This window comes from Macrobrachium nipponense, chromosome 26 (genome assembly GCF_015104395.2).
Source record: "Macrobrachium nipponense isolate FS-2020 chromosome 26, ASM1510439v2, whole genome shotgun sequence".
In the NCBI taxonomy this organism is placed as follows: Eukaryota; Metazoa; Arthropoda; class Malacostraca; order Decapoda; family Palaemonidae; genus Macrobrachium; species Macrobrachium nipponense.
This window is the reverse complement of record NC_087215.1, coordinates 33,599,263-33,614,044: the sequence shown is the minus strand read 5'-3', so window position 1 is coordinate 33,614,044 and position 14,782 is coordinate 33,599,263. Positions and strand designations below refer to the sequence as shown.

Here is a 14,782-nt window from a genome sequence, read left to right as displayed (position 1 = left end):
CCTCTAAGGCGTAGCACTAAACTCAGGGCCGCCCTGTAGCCTCTAATGACAGAAACGAACAAATGTTTTTCATCTCTGAGGAAGGTTAAAAAGTCTGCTATTCACTGAATAGAGGTTGCGAGTGGAGAAAAACCCCGTTTACGACACCAATCACAGCAGATCGCCCATTTGTCTTGGTAAACCGCAGAGGTTGACTTTTTGAGACTGCTGGACATATGCCCTGCTGTTCTCTGAGAAAAGCCTCTCGCTCGGAGGAGATACTTGATAGCCTCTAACCGTGAAGAGACACAGATTCTACTGACTGGTGGAACCTTTCCGCATGTGGCTGACACAGATGCTGCTGCCAAGGGGAAGTTTCCCTCGGAACCTCCGACAACAATGACAGCAGATCTGGAAACCATTCCACCTGAGGCCACAGAGGGGCTACCAAAGTCATCCTGAGACCCTGCGAACTCATCAGCCTGTTCAGAACTTGATGGATTAAACAAAACGAAGGGAAGGCATACACCTCCAGGTTGTCCCAGGGATGTTGGAACGTGTCCTCCACTAATGCTAAAGTATCTGGAACCACTGAACAGAATATCTCCAGTTTCCTGTTAAACCGAGTTGCAAAAAGGTCCAGCATGAGTCTCCCCCAAATTGGGAAGTGATTGTCTGCTACTACTTGATGAAGGGACCACTCTGTGCCTAGGATCTGATCCCGACGACTGAGTTTGTCTGCAACCACATTCCGTTTATCTGGGATATACCTAGCTGAGAGCTCTACCGAATTGCTGGACCGCCCACTGGTGAACCTCGACGGTCAAGACGTGAAGTTGACATGAAACCAGGCCTCCCTGCTTGTTCACATAGGCGACCACTGTGGTGTTGTCCGACATGAGAACGACAGAATGACCCTCTACTTACTCCCATCTTTGATAGTTATTTTTTAAAGAGGCCTTTAGTAGGAGTAAGCAAACAGGAAGATCCAAGTGATACTACAAAAAACAGAAAGTTGAAAGTGGTGAAGAAATTGAAATTTTGTAAAAAATGGAAAGTATAATAAAGTAAAAAAAATGTAAAAATCAAAGAAAAAAAAAATTTTTAATTTTAAGCTTTTTGTAAAGATAAGTGTTAATGTTTTCTGCCATTTGTCCTCCTGCTCTGTCGCCACTTTCAGAGATCACCTCACTCGAAAGGTAACGTATTCGCGTTATCCAGATTTGCGGACTCACACATTCGCGGATTTCTCTGGGAACGTTTCCCTGCATTGTTTGCGGAAAATTCGCGCATTCGCGGTATTTTTCTATGATAAATATCCACAAATTCCTGGTTGTTTTGATGAATTTCATCATAAAATGCACTTTTTGTGATAAAACTATTAAAAAAACCAAGTATGAAAATTTTTAGTGGGTTTTTCTTGAGTTTTAACTAACAAAATAGGCCGTTTTTTGGCATTTTCATAGGGGTTCCAAACCATTCGCGGGTTCTAACTATTCACGGGGGGTCTGGTAACGCATCCCCACGAATACGGGGGGACCACTGTATTTCTTGTACCATGTACACTTTATTTACAGGTATAGTACATATTAGTAGTATATGTAGTTTAAGTTGGGTATTGAATGGTCCAAATGGTTGTATTTCATTGTTTATTGGTCAATTTAGCTTTATTATAAAATTTACTGGGGTGTTTTTGTAGGGCTTGGAACAAATTAAGCAATTTGCATGTAAAATGTGGTTCAAGATACGAAAAAATCAGGTTACGAAGGCTGCCTTGGAATGGATTAATTTAGTATCTTGAGGTATTACTGTAATTTGTCATTATAAGAAAATCCTGTTTTTAAGTCGAAATGTGAACTTAATACATCTCGTGAACTAAAGTTTTTTTCCCGTTAACAGATTGCGTTGTGGGCATGTTTATTGTGTAAAAATATTACGTGATTCCGTTCGCTATTTTCACTTCATTTCATCGTAGTACGAACGTTACCGTTACGTTACTTATCTTTTATCGGCGTGAAAACAACAGTAAAATGCGTTATTTCAAAACCCAAAGTTTTGATTAAAATCATTTTCTCTCAATTTTATCTATGGATGTGTTTGATGGCATAAGTTTACTGGATTTATATCCTTGTTGCCAATGCACAATAATAGTATTATAGCCTTACTCGCTATGGATAAAAGATCGGCAAGGGCGTATACTGCTAAATTGAATCTGTAAGTTTTAGCTGAAGTTGAGGAAAGAATGTTGATACGCTAACGACTATTATTGTGCAACAGCAACGTGGATAAAACTTTCGCAAACTTCAGTATAGTACCATCAAACTCGACCGTAAACAAAATTTGAGAGAAACGTGTTTTAATCAAAACTATTGGGCATGAAAAGAACACATTTTACTGTTTTCACTCCAATAAAAGATAAATACGTAAAGCTCGTAGTATTCTGATGAGATAAAGTGAAAATATCGAACGGAATGTTGATTTTTGTTTACGCAATAAACATGCCCTCAGCGCCATCTACTAGCGAAAAAAATAACTAAATTTCGTTCACAAACGATACATTTTCAAGTGATATTTCCACTTGAAAACACTTTGTATAATGTAAAATAACCTTGTTTCATATAAATAGAGTATCTTGAGATTCATTTGCACTAACTAGAGGCAAGAAAGTCACTCTGATTTGAGTTCAACACAGCAAAACAAACTTACTTTGCAATCGCCCTCAGCTGATTTCCGAAACATAACATTGATTGCTATATTTGTATTTTATAATACAAACAAATAGTAATATGAAAATACATATAATATTCTTGGATGCAGTCAAGTAAAACAAAACTTTTTAGTTATGGTTATATGCTGAAAATAGGAAAAGAAAACAAAAGGGGTTGTAAATAGTTTACTGTTGTATCCTGCATTGTCATTTACCCAAACTCAAGTAGGTAAGGACTAAGGAACTCCATTTTCTGTGCCTGGTTTTGCCCACTGGATGTGGGGAGGTTAGGTGGGTACCATGAATGTTAGGTAAGCATGGAAATTATATTAATAATATGAAAACAAGGATGGTGGATAGTGCAACACTTAGCAAAGGCTAATAAACCCAACCCAAGGACAAGCTTATGTTTTAAAAGTAAACCAAGGACAAGCTTATGTTTTAAAAGTAAACCAATGAGTGACTTGTTTGGAAAGAATGCCATTGTTTTCCTGGAAACCAAATCTAAAATGAGACTTGCAAACAACCATTATAGATTGTTTATATGAAGGCTCCTCTCCTTCTCCTATCAAAGACCTAACATCTAAGTTCCCAAAAATGGTGCCCCACCTTATTTCCAACACGTCTTAGTAAAATGTACGGTCTGGACCCTCACATCTCCCAGGTTAGAGGTGGTGTCCAAGAGGGAAATGGTAGCAGGGACATCCCACTGTCCACTAGCATGACTTGGTTCCCTAGTAGACAGCTCTCTAAGAAAGTCACTGAACTAACACAGGGCGGTCCAGAGGCCAGCTCCAGTACAGATGGGTGCAGGCACACCCGCCCCCAATTGGAGGATCCAAAATGGTGTTGCTAGCCTACTACTTTGCCTTCCTAATGAAAGTTGACTAATTCTGCTATAAAAGACACAATGAACTGAACATCCACCTCATTTGAACCACTGGAGAGAAAGAAATAAGATCTAAGAGATAAGGCACTCTGGTTGCAGAGTTGCTCAAGAGGGCTTATCTGTTTCACAATATTGGGACAAAAATCTTCAACATGAATTTCCTTTCCCTATCTGCTTCTCTCCTATTCCTGTGTTTAACATTCATTTTAAGGGCAGCAATCTTCCATGGCACATGCTTTAGTGATATTCACTGGGCAATTTGTTTTCCCATCATGCATAGTCAAAGACAAATGGTTCCCACACTCATCATTCCCATATATGCTTCAGGAATTGGCTTAACATATGATGAAGAAAGTCTATACAAAACAAAGGTGGAACTAGTATACCAATTTTCGAGAAAGCACTACCAGTGTTGTGACCAACATGACAGCAGAAATCTAACCGAGACAATGAAAACAGTCTCTCTTCCTTTGTCTGCCAGGGGGAGGGTATATATATATGAAGATATGACCATTAAACCAGATACAAACCCTCTGTGCACTTTTTATTTTAATAAATTATGGGGTACATTTGTGATTTGAAACTTAAAAATATAGCTATATGAATGAGAGGTAAGATTCACAAAAATAATGTACAATACCTATGCTAAAAAGAAAAAATAGTAATAGTAAGTGCTCACCTAAGGATGATAATCTTTGCAGGTAATCTGAAAGAGCAGAAGCTATGGCATCCTTTGATGCAGTCATCATGGCATTAAAGCACTTCTTCAAGTTTTCTTCATTTGAGTCCTTTATAAAAGCATCACAAAAATCCGTTCCAATGACATTCTGAAGTTCATGGATCTCTGAAAGTCGAGAAGACCTAAATTCTTGCAAAAATTATGAATGAACTAACTATGTATAATTATTAATATAGTCCCATTTTACTGTATGGTGCAACGAGGAATATTAATAAACATATTGAGTAAAGCATAAATAAATAATGTAAGCATTATAACCTGTGAGATGCTTTGCTATTTCTTCCTGAGGCCTAAATCCACAAAGAGCTTGAAAAGGGGTCAGTGCAATTGCCATTTCTGGCTTATGATTAGGATCTTTGTACACATCTGGACGACTTTGATGCAACTCCTCAGCATGAGCCTGAGAGAAGAAAAAATATTTTAAGGCTAAAAATATACGTATATACATACTATAGCCTATTTTTTTCTGAAACACACCCTTGCTACTCTAACTGAATTCTGGAAATAATAAATTAGATAAGAGAACAAAAATCATCAATCTTCATTTTAAAGCTATTTAAAATACTGTGGTTAATAATTCTTCACACAAAGAGATGGAAGATTCAAATTAGCTCAAAACAATCTATAGTCTGACAAACACTTATTATGGTGGAGATAAATAATCAGCAACTACTTCCTTACATGGAACAATTTTCTTATTTCACTATCTCATCAAAAATGCATGTAATGCCTACTCATCATTGTAAGCAGAATAAAAAATGTGACAAAAAAGTTCAAATATGTAACCTAAAAAAAATACTTTTCATAACGTTTTTTTTCAAGAAATTCATAAAAACAGGATGACATAATTGGCCACCATTGATTTATCCAATTATGTCATCCTGCTTTTAAGAATTTCTTAAATTGGCCACACTGATTTATCCCCCTTGATGTGGGACCTCCTTGACATGGTGAGTGCTCTCTTGAACCCCAGGAATTTAAATCCAAGGGTCTCATATATTATTATGGATTTCTTTGGACTAATTCTGTGAAATTTTCCATTTTCTGTTAAATTTATTGGATCTGACAAATAAGAAAAGATATCATAGCTCGGACTGGGTTTATATCTGAAGCTAATAGTGGGAACTGTGTTGACCATCAACTGCCCGATAATGTTCGAACCTGAGAGATACCAAGTGGAACTATTCTGCAGTCCACCTTCCAGAAGAAATGACTTCTGGAGAGGGACTGAAGCCCATTGAGAAGCTAGATAAACTGATATCTAACCACTCAGACCCTGAGTGATGTACAATGATATATGGGAGAACCATTGTATAGGGAACCAAAGAGAAACTGACTGTCCAATAGCAAACCAACACACCAGGGTTTGTACTACTCTCAACTTCTCTTTACCAAGGAGTGGAGCATATGCTACCAAATAGAGGGTTTGATATTTGCATATTAAGTGACCACACTATCAGTATGACTACCTTACTCACCTGTATCAGACCAGTCCAGCGAATGACGTGTCTATTCCTTAACCCGCCCGAAGGAAGAAAGAAAGGTACAAGAGAAAGGAGACCAGCCAACTCACTCATTCTCTCATCCACACAATCATCTTAGGTAAGATACAGAAGTGTCCTGTTAAGGGCAACTATGAGTTACACAACCTGTTGGGCAGCCACCACAGGACCCCAGGGAAAACGTGTCCGCAGATCTGTGGGCAACATCCTTAAGATAGAAAGAGGCGAACGTGGACTGGCGTAACCAAGTACCAGCGCTCAGCACTCTATGTACAACCAAGTTCTTTTTAAAAGCCAGAGAGGGATCAATACCCCTAACGTCATGCGTTCTAGCCTGCACAGACGTGGTGGTGGAATCGTCATGAGTCAAGTATGCCTGTCTGATGGCTTCCTGTATCCAAAAAGATAGTATTCTTAGACACCTCTTTCTTCTATGGCCTGTGCTAACAAAAAGTCTGTGGCAGCCTGGTCTAAGGTATCAAGTCCTTTTAAGATAGCAACGCAGGGCCCGGACAGGGCACAACTAAAGCTCTTGAGCATCACCACCCACAGTCATTCAGTGATGGAATGGAAAACGAGGTGAACCTGTCATCATGCACAGAGGGATTTTGGGTCTTGGCCACAAATTCCGGGACAAATTCGAAGGACATCGACCCCCAACCCCTGGTGCTTCACATCATAGCTCAGATCGTGGAGCTCTCCTACCCTCTTGGAAGATGCCAAGGCCAGAAGGAAAACTGTCTTGAGCGTCAAGTTCCTGTATGATGAGCGACGCAAGGGCTCATATGGACTCTTAGTGAAGCTCTTGAGAACCAAGGAAACATCCCACGTTGGAGGCGTTGAGTCTCTAGGAGAACTCGACTGCTCAAACCCCTTAACTAGCAAGGAGAGTTCCCAGGAAGAGATGTCAATACCTTTAAGGTGTAACACCAAACTTAGGGCTGCCCTGTAGCCTCTAATGGCAGAAATGGACAACATTTCTCGTCTCTGGGGAAAGTTAAAAAGACTAACTACTATTTGCTGAATAGAGGTTGTGAGAGGAGAAAAACCCCGTTTACGACACCAATCGCAGTAGATCGCCCATTTGCCTTGGTAAACCGCAGAAGTCGACTTTCTGAGACTGCTGGACATATGCCCTGCCGTTCTCTGAGAAAAGCCTCTCACTCGGAGGAGATACTTGATAGACTCCAAACGTGAAGAGACAGGGATTCTACTGACTGGCGGAACCTTTCCGCATGGGGTTGACACAGATGTTGCCAAGGGGAAATCTCCCTCAGAACCTCTGACAACAACGACAGCAGATCTGGGAACCATTCCGCCTGAGGCCACAGAGGGGCTGTCACCGTGTGTTTATATATTTGTTTAGTATTTAGGTTGTTACTATATTTACATCATAATAAGTAGTGTTTCTGTATATATAGGGATTTCAGAGTTAAAGCTGAGTAAAGACCCAACTGTAATTACCAACGAATTCTTGTTACCGTAATGACTCGGGAGTGCTGTTGTGAGGAAGAGGTCGAGATCCCTGCCACCTTGGATTTTATACCTCGGCCCTACTTGAAACTGCTCTTCGTCGGTGTTGGTTGTTTACCGCCACCAAAGTATTGGTGCTTGGTGTTTAGTGGTAAATGTTACAGTAATCGCAAAATGTGCACTGGTCGCTATGATCGAGAGAGAGTGTTTATTGGCCGGTCGAAGTCATGAAAGCATGTTTGAGGGTTGTGGCCTTATGCACAAGGGATAAGTGACCGACCGCACGGCAGTATCCGCGAGTGTACTCGCTATCTTTTCCCTGTATTTTGTTTGGTTATTATTAAATAAGATACCTGTTACTTATATATATATATAAAATATAAAATCAGATAGCAATCCATTTTCTATTTGTTACGTACGTTATTTCTGGGCTCAGCTCGTGTCGGCCTATGAAAGTATCCTTAATATCATTCTTTCTAGGCAACAATTAATCTAAAATTACCAGGAGGAAAAAACCCAAAAACAAAAATTAAGAAAATGTCAGTAAAACTGACTCGCTCACTCTATAAAAGAAGTGTCGGTATGAGAATAGGGCGAGTGGGATCACTACCACGAGTCATTCACCATTTAGACCTTCCAATCTAAAATCCCCACTAGAGAGAGCTGATACTAACGGGTGATGCGGCCGCTACTACTACACCTCCTTAATTATTAGACGGTACACGTTGTACGCTTTTTTCTTCGTGCCGTGTTATCTTTGGATTTATCTCCTTATTCACCATGGAACGTGCTGCCATCGCATCGGCTAAGTTAAGTGCCTCATAAGTAGTATTTTACCGTAATTTAGTCTTCCAGGGACCAGTATTTTCCTTCTAATAGGTCATATACGGTTTCCCGGTCGACTCGTGGCGGCGCCATGCCGCCTCATGTTAAGAATTCCCGGTCTTCCATACTGGGACTTCCTATACTTATGGGCTTACTATATCACGTTCATCGTTTTTTACATCGCCTTTATAGCTAGGTCAGCCCTTTTACCATTTCTCTTAGTTTGGTATTTAGGGCTATTCTGTGTTTCTGGCCCAGCATCCCGGCTCTTGCTCTTCATCGGCTATCGCTGGCTCCGAGTAGTCAACTGTTCCTCGGAACAGTGCCTCCTCCTGGGCTTCTTTTTCTTTTACCTAAAAGTGTCTTTCCAACCCTTTTACGATGTAATTTTAGTTTTATTTTAGGGTGTTTAGGGTGTTAGGCTAGCCTAGGTGCATGTCCCATGTGTGGTACAGTCTGGTTCACGTGGCCCTCCCATGGTTGTGTTGCTATCGCGGCTTAGGCCACTTGCGGTCACGTGTTCCATAGCACCTTTCCCTTCCCCTTCCCTCCCTACCAGGTATAGGGAGGGGTCTGGGGGACCCCTTGGTTACCATGACAACCTCAGTAGCCTTCCTCCCTCTTTCTCTGAGGAGGCCAGGGGTTCCTCCCAGCTGGGGTATAGGGCGACCACTTGTCTCGGGTACCGGGTCACCGAGCGGGTAGTTGTTGGGACGGGGAGGAGTAGGCCACCCCCCCCCCTCTCTCTCTCCCGCCGCGTCACGCCGGAAACCGGAAACCCCCCCCCCCCCCCCCCCCCCCCCCCCCCCCCCCCCCCCCCCCCCATTGCTCAGTCCCACCTTTCCCCTACTGTAACGAACGGAGCCTCCGCTGCAGCCGGGGCCCCTTTGGTTTATAGTTCGTCTGGCTCCGCCAGCGGGCGGGGTGGTCACTACTAGTGGTCTATTGCTTGCCTACTATATCCTGCTTTTTCCCGCTACCGGAGGAGAGCTTGCCTTCTTACCCGGGCACTCTTCTAGTAGACGGGGAAAGACTTATATATATATTTCGTAAATATAAGGATTATACCCTAATTTTACGGTGAATTTTAGTATTATCTAACTGTGGTGTATACCATCTCCGTCGTTATCCGTCGTGGGTTTCATAGCTCACCACCACACCTGGTTGGGATATTTCTCTTGTCTCCGGCGTAGCCTTAGACAACTCCAACCACCTTGTTACCACACGTATTATGGCAAGGCTCTGGTTTAATCTAACTTTCACGCTCCGGCATGCAGCGGAGCAATGTTAGGCTGTAAGTGTTCTCCTGATACTTATGTATCTTTCCACTTACAGGCTACCAACTGTCAGGTCCTGGGGTGTAACGCGACGCTGTACGACCCTGCGCCCACGATGAGTGCAGGACTCACGCCCCCGTGTGCCACGACCCACAACGTCATGATCGTCTGGCACCCAGAAGCCTGCATCATCTGCTATGACCTTGTCAGTCAGCTGGTGGGGGGGGTAAGTCGATTTTAGACATCTTTATCGTATTACTAATAACACTTAGTCATAAGCTTGTTAAACCCCGTCCCCGCCACTAGAAGCTTCATTTCGCCTTCTCTTTCAGGCTGCCGCCGTGAAGGAAGTCGCCCTAGCAACCCTGAAGGCTTGGGTGGGCGGCTTCGGGAAGAACGCCGCCAAGGGCCAGCCGTACATCTTGGATAAGAAGCTGGCCGTTCAGATCTTCCCCGGCGGCAAATCAACAGGCTATGTTGATCCTATCTCAGCAGCCCCTCTCATCGCCTCCATACAGCAAGAGGTGCAGCAGTCGTTCGGGTCCGTGGCCACGCACGAGCCGGTCCCAGACATCGCAACTTTGGACCTGAACATCAAACCTATGGCGGTAGGGGCGGCGGAGGATTTGTTGGTTGAGGTAGGTGTGTCGGGCGCCCAAGGTCTTTCCTTGGGCGCTCTGGATCTTCTGTCCCTTCTACTGCTTCTTTTCAAGGCTTTACGGGATCTGAGATCCCTGCCCGCTTTCCCGCTCTCTCTGTACCCCCAAAGGTGAAGGGACAGAGAGAACAGAAGACCCTCCATAAGACGACTTCTAAGAAGTCGTCGTCGTCTTCTTCAGTAAAGAAGTCTTCGACTTCCTATGCTGACGCGGTGAAGGCTAAGCCGAGCTCTTCGTACTCCAAGAGCTCTAGAAGCAAGGCTTCTAAGGAGAAGGCTCGCGCTCCAGCGGAGCCAATGCCTTCTCCGGCCTCCACCGCATCCACTCCGGCAACGCCGGTTGGAGTAGCGGGACCAAGCGCCTTTGATCCCACTGCCTTCTCAGCAGTGGTGATGCAACAGGTAGGAGAGATGGTAGGCTCGCAGGTCTTCGCCCTCGGAAACCAAGTTTGAACAGATGTTTGCGCATCTGTCAAACACCCTTAGTCAGTCGGGCCAGTCCATCCAAGATCTCTCTAACAGAGTTAGAGAGAATGAGGACCGAGTAGCTGGGCTTTCTCAGGCTCCATCCAGTCTCCCCAGTAGCAGGTGCTGGCATTCTCCAGCTACCTCCTTATGAGTCACTACCAGCCTTCTCCATGGATAACCCATGGAGAGTGGCCGCTTACGCTCCATTCAAGGACGGTATGATCTCTGTCCCGGAGTGTGGAACTCGAAGGATTGAGGACTTCGAGTTTTATCCTCCGGGATTGACTCAGCCTTTCATTGGATATGCTAGGCTGACCGTGGCGGCTCTCACTAGGGAGGACAAGATTTCCCGAGAAAACGTGCTATATAGTAGAGAGCACGCTCAGCGGGAATGGGTTCACGCCTGAGGACTGGGAGTGTACCAACACTAAGCTCCAGGCTTTCAAGAGTCCTTTCACTATTTTTGCGACGGAGGAGGAGGCTTCTCTTCCGTTCGCTACCAAAATAGTGGAAGCGACTCTTCAGGCAGTCCTCAAGAATGAGCCCAGCCACAGCTGAGGGAAGCGGATTCTACTTCTCCGCTCTTTCCAGCCTTCGGAGAATTGTGGGAGAACTTGCCTGCCACATTCACGCTTGGTAACTTAAACCAGGACTGCGCAATGGACCAGTTTGGCGAAAACCCAAGCTTCCAAGGCTGCCTGATACCTTGATCCAGGCAGAGTTCGATGCTCGAACTAGGTTTGGGAGATCCCTCAAACTCCTTAATTATCACTGAGATTGGCTGGCACTATCGTATGGCACAGAACCACTATTTAAGATTCTGGCCAAGTCTCAGCTCCAAACAGTTCAGACGGATGCTTTCGACTTCTTCCAAGCTAGGAGGAACTGCCGAAAGCACGTTCTGCAGGAGTGCACTATTAGGCACGAACCTAATAGACTCCCTAGGCTTCCAGCATGTGGGGGGCGGACCCTTATTTCCCAGAGTCCGCTGTGAATGAGGTTGCACCATGAGGCTGCTAGGCTCAACCAGAGCCTTTAGAGCTAGGTGGGGCATCTCCTCTAAGAGGAGGAAACAAGAATCACCCCTGCTGCTGGTAAGAAACTCAAGAAGTCTGGTAAAAGGTTCCAACCTTACCAGAAACATCAGCAGCATCAGCAGTTCGTTCAGGCCGTCCCAGTTACACAACAGGGACAACCATCAACCTCAAAACAGGCCCAACCCATCCTCCTGTTGTCTCCTCCGTCGCAACCCTCGACCTCCTACGCAGTCTCGCCGGCCTTCAACCCTATGTATGAAGGTCAGGCTTACCCTCCCTTAATAGGCTGTCGAGAGTAGCAGAGCGAGAGAGGCCACTTTCGCCAGCGTGGCACAGAAGAGCGGCAAAGGGGAAGGCAGTTTCAGAGGACGGAGGGCGTGGAGGTCAACCCGCCCAACAACAGTGAGGCTCCCCAGGTAGGAGGGAGGCTGTTCCTCTTCCGTCACAGGTGGGGGTTCAGCAATTGGGCACAGAGCATCGTGTCCAAGGGATTGGGTTGGAGTTGGATCAAAGATCCCCCTCCAATCAAATCATTTTATCAGGAACCATCAAAGGAATTGACAGTATTACGCGAGGGAACTCCTTCAGAAAGGAGCTATTGCGAGAGTCAAGCATCTAAAATTTCAAGGTCGCTTATTCAGCGTGCCAAAGAAAGGCTCAACAAAAAGAAGGGTAATCTTAGACTTGTCAAGGCTAAACTCTTTCATTCGTTGCGACAAGTTCAAAATGCTTACCATCTCGCAAGTAAGGACCTTACTCCCCGTGGAGCCGTCACATGCTCCATCGATCTTACAGACGCATACTATCATAATCCCTATAGCCAGGCACTTCCGTCCATTCCTAGGCTTCAAACTAGGAAATCAGACATTCTCATTCAAAGTGATGCCCTTCGGTCTGAATGTAGCCCCCAGGTATTCACGAAAATAGCAGAAGTGGTGGTTCAACAATTGAGAACTCAAGGGATAATGGTAGCAGCATACCTCGACGATTGGTTGATCTGGGCACCAAAACAGTCGAGGAATGTCTCAAAGCCACAAAAAGGTAGTTCAATTTCTGGAACATCTGGGGTTCAGATAAACAAATCGAAATCCAGACTCACTCCGGAGTCTCATTTTCAGTGGCTAGGAATCCAATGGGATTTGTCTTCCCACAATCTGTCAATTCCAGTGGTCAAAAGAAAAGAAATAGCCAAGTCTGTGAGGCAATTTCTCAAAAGCAAACAAACATCAAGGAGAAACCAGGAAAGAATCCTAGGTTCTCTTCAGTTTGCCTCAGTGACAGACATCCTCCTGAAGCAAGGCTGAAAGATATAAATAGAGTTTGGCGATCGAGAGCAAACATCAAATCTCGGGACAAGTTGTCAGTAATTCCACAGATCCTTCGCAATCAGCTCCGTCCATGGACAAAGGTGAAGAACCTGGCCAGACTAGTACCCCTTCAATATCCCATTCCAGTGCTAACCATTCACACGGATGCCTCCCTGTCCGGGTGGGGGGGATATTCTCAATTCAAACAAGTTCAGGGGACTTGGTCAGTTCAGTTCCGCCAGCTCCACATAAACGTCTTGGAAGCAATGGCAGTATTTCTTACCCTGAAGAGACTTCTTCCCCCGAAAAAGTCTTCATCTAAGACTAGTTTTGGACAGTGCAGTGGTAGTTCATTGCATCAAACAGAGGAGGGTCCAAATCCAAACATGTGAACCATGTCATGATAGCCATCTTTGCACTAGCAGACAAACACAAATGGCATCTGTCCGCCACTCACCTGGCGGGGGTAAGAAATGTGATAGCAGACGCTTTGTCCCGGTCGGTCCCTCTGGAATCAGAATGGTCCCTGGGGACGACAGGTCATTCCAGTGGATTATGCGGAGAGTCCCAGGTCTCCAAGTGGATCTCTTCGCCTCACAAGCGAACCACAAGCTCCCTTGCTATGTGGCCCCCAACCTGGACCCTCTGGCTTATGCCACGGACGCCCTGTCGTTAGATTGGAATCAGTGGAGGAAAATTTATGTCTTTCCTCCAGTGAATCTTCTTTTGAAAGTCTTGAGCAAGCTGAGGACTTTCAGGGACTAGTAGCTCTGATTGCTCCAGACTGGCCCAAGAGCAACTGGTATCCTCTGCTTCTGGAATTGGGTCTCCGACCTCAATGGATTCCCAATCCCAAGCTGTCGCAATCAGTACAAATGAGGACTGTGTTCGCTTCCTCAGGAATTCTTCAGACCCTAACTTTATGGACTTCATGAAGTTTGCGGCTAACAAAGATGCCAACATTGATCCGCAAAACATCCTCTTCCTAGAATCAGATAAGAGAGAGTCAACTATTAGACAATATGACTCAGCTGTTAAAAAATTAGCATCCTTCCTGAAAGAATCAAACACTACAACCATGACAGTTAACTTAGCTATATCCTTTTTCAGATCCTTGTTTGAAAAAGGTTTAGCAGCTAGCACTATTACTACTCATAAATCGGCTTTGAGGAAGATCTTTCAGTTGGGTTTCCAGATAGACCTAACAGAATCTTACTTTACGTCTATTCCTAAAGCCTGTGCTAGACTTAGTCCCTCTCAAAGGCCTACTGCAGTCTCATGGTTCTTAAATGATGTCCTCAAACTAGCCTCAGATACTGACAACTCGTCTTGTACATTCATAATGCTTCTTAGAAAGACGTTATTCTTATTAAGCCTAGCTTCAGGAGCTAGAATTTCAGAACTGTCGGCTCTATCCAGAGATGCGGGTCTGATGGAATTCCTCCCTTCAGGAGAAGTTCTGTTGCTCCGGATCGTAGTTTTTTGGCTCCCTAAAATGAGGATCCTCTTGCAAGGTGGGTTCCTTGGAAAGTCATCCCACTTCCGCAAGATCCTTCTCTCTGCCCAGTATCAACTTTAAGAGCCTTTCTATCTCGCACTTCCTCAAGATCCTCAGGTTCTCTCTTCATGAGAGAAAAAGGTGGTACTTTATCAGTAAAAGGAATTAGACAACAGATCCTTTACTTCATTAAACAAGCCAATCCTGATTCATTTCCAAAAGCACATGACATCAGAGGAGTAGCCACCTCAATTAAACTACTTTCAAAACATATGAACTTTGAGGATCTTAAAAAGTATACTGGATGGAAATCTCCGACAGTCTTTAAACGTCACTACCTAAAGTCCTTGAATCTTTAAAATTTTCTGCAGTAGCAGCGGGAAACATTGTTTCTCCTGATACTGTATAGTAGTCATAGTATAG

General features: G+C 44.3%; 1 protein-coding gene across 1 annotated transcript in view; it reads right to left on the bottom strand.

The window, feature by feature from the left end:
- LOC135200166 (mannose-6-phosphate isomerase-like) overlaps positions 1–14,782 on the bottom strand; it is a 148,704-nt gene that overhangs the window by 83,450 nt on the left and 50,472 nt on the right. Inside the window, exons 3-4 of the mRNA XM_064228527.1 lie at positions 4,573–4,714; positions 4,255–4,419 (exon numbers count right to left, since the gene is read on the bottom strand). Of these exons, the coding sequence (XP_064084597.1) occupies positions 4,255–4,419; positions 4,573–4,714 (307 nt within the window). The remainder of the gene's footprint in view (positions 1–4,254; positions 4,420–4,572; positions 4,715–14,782) is intronic.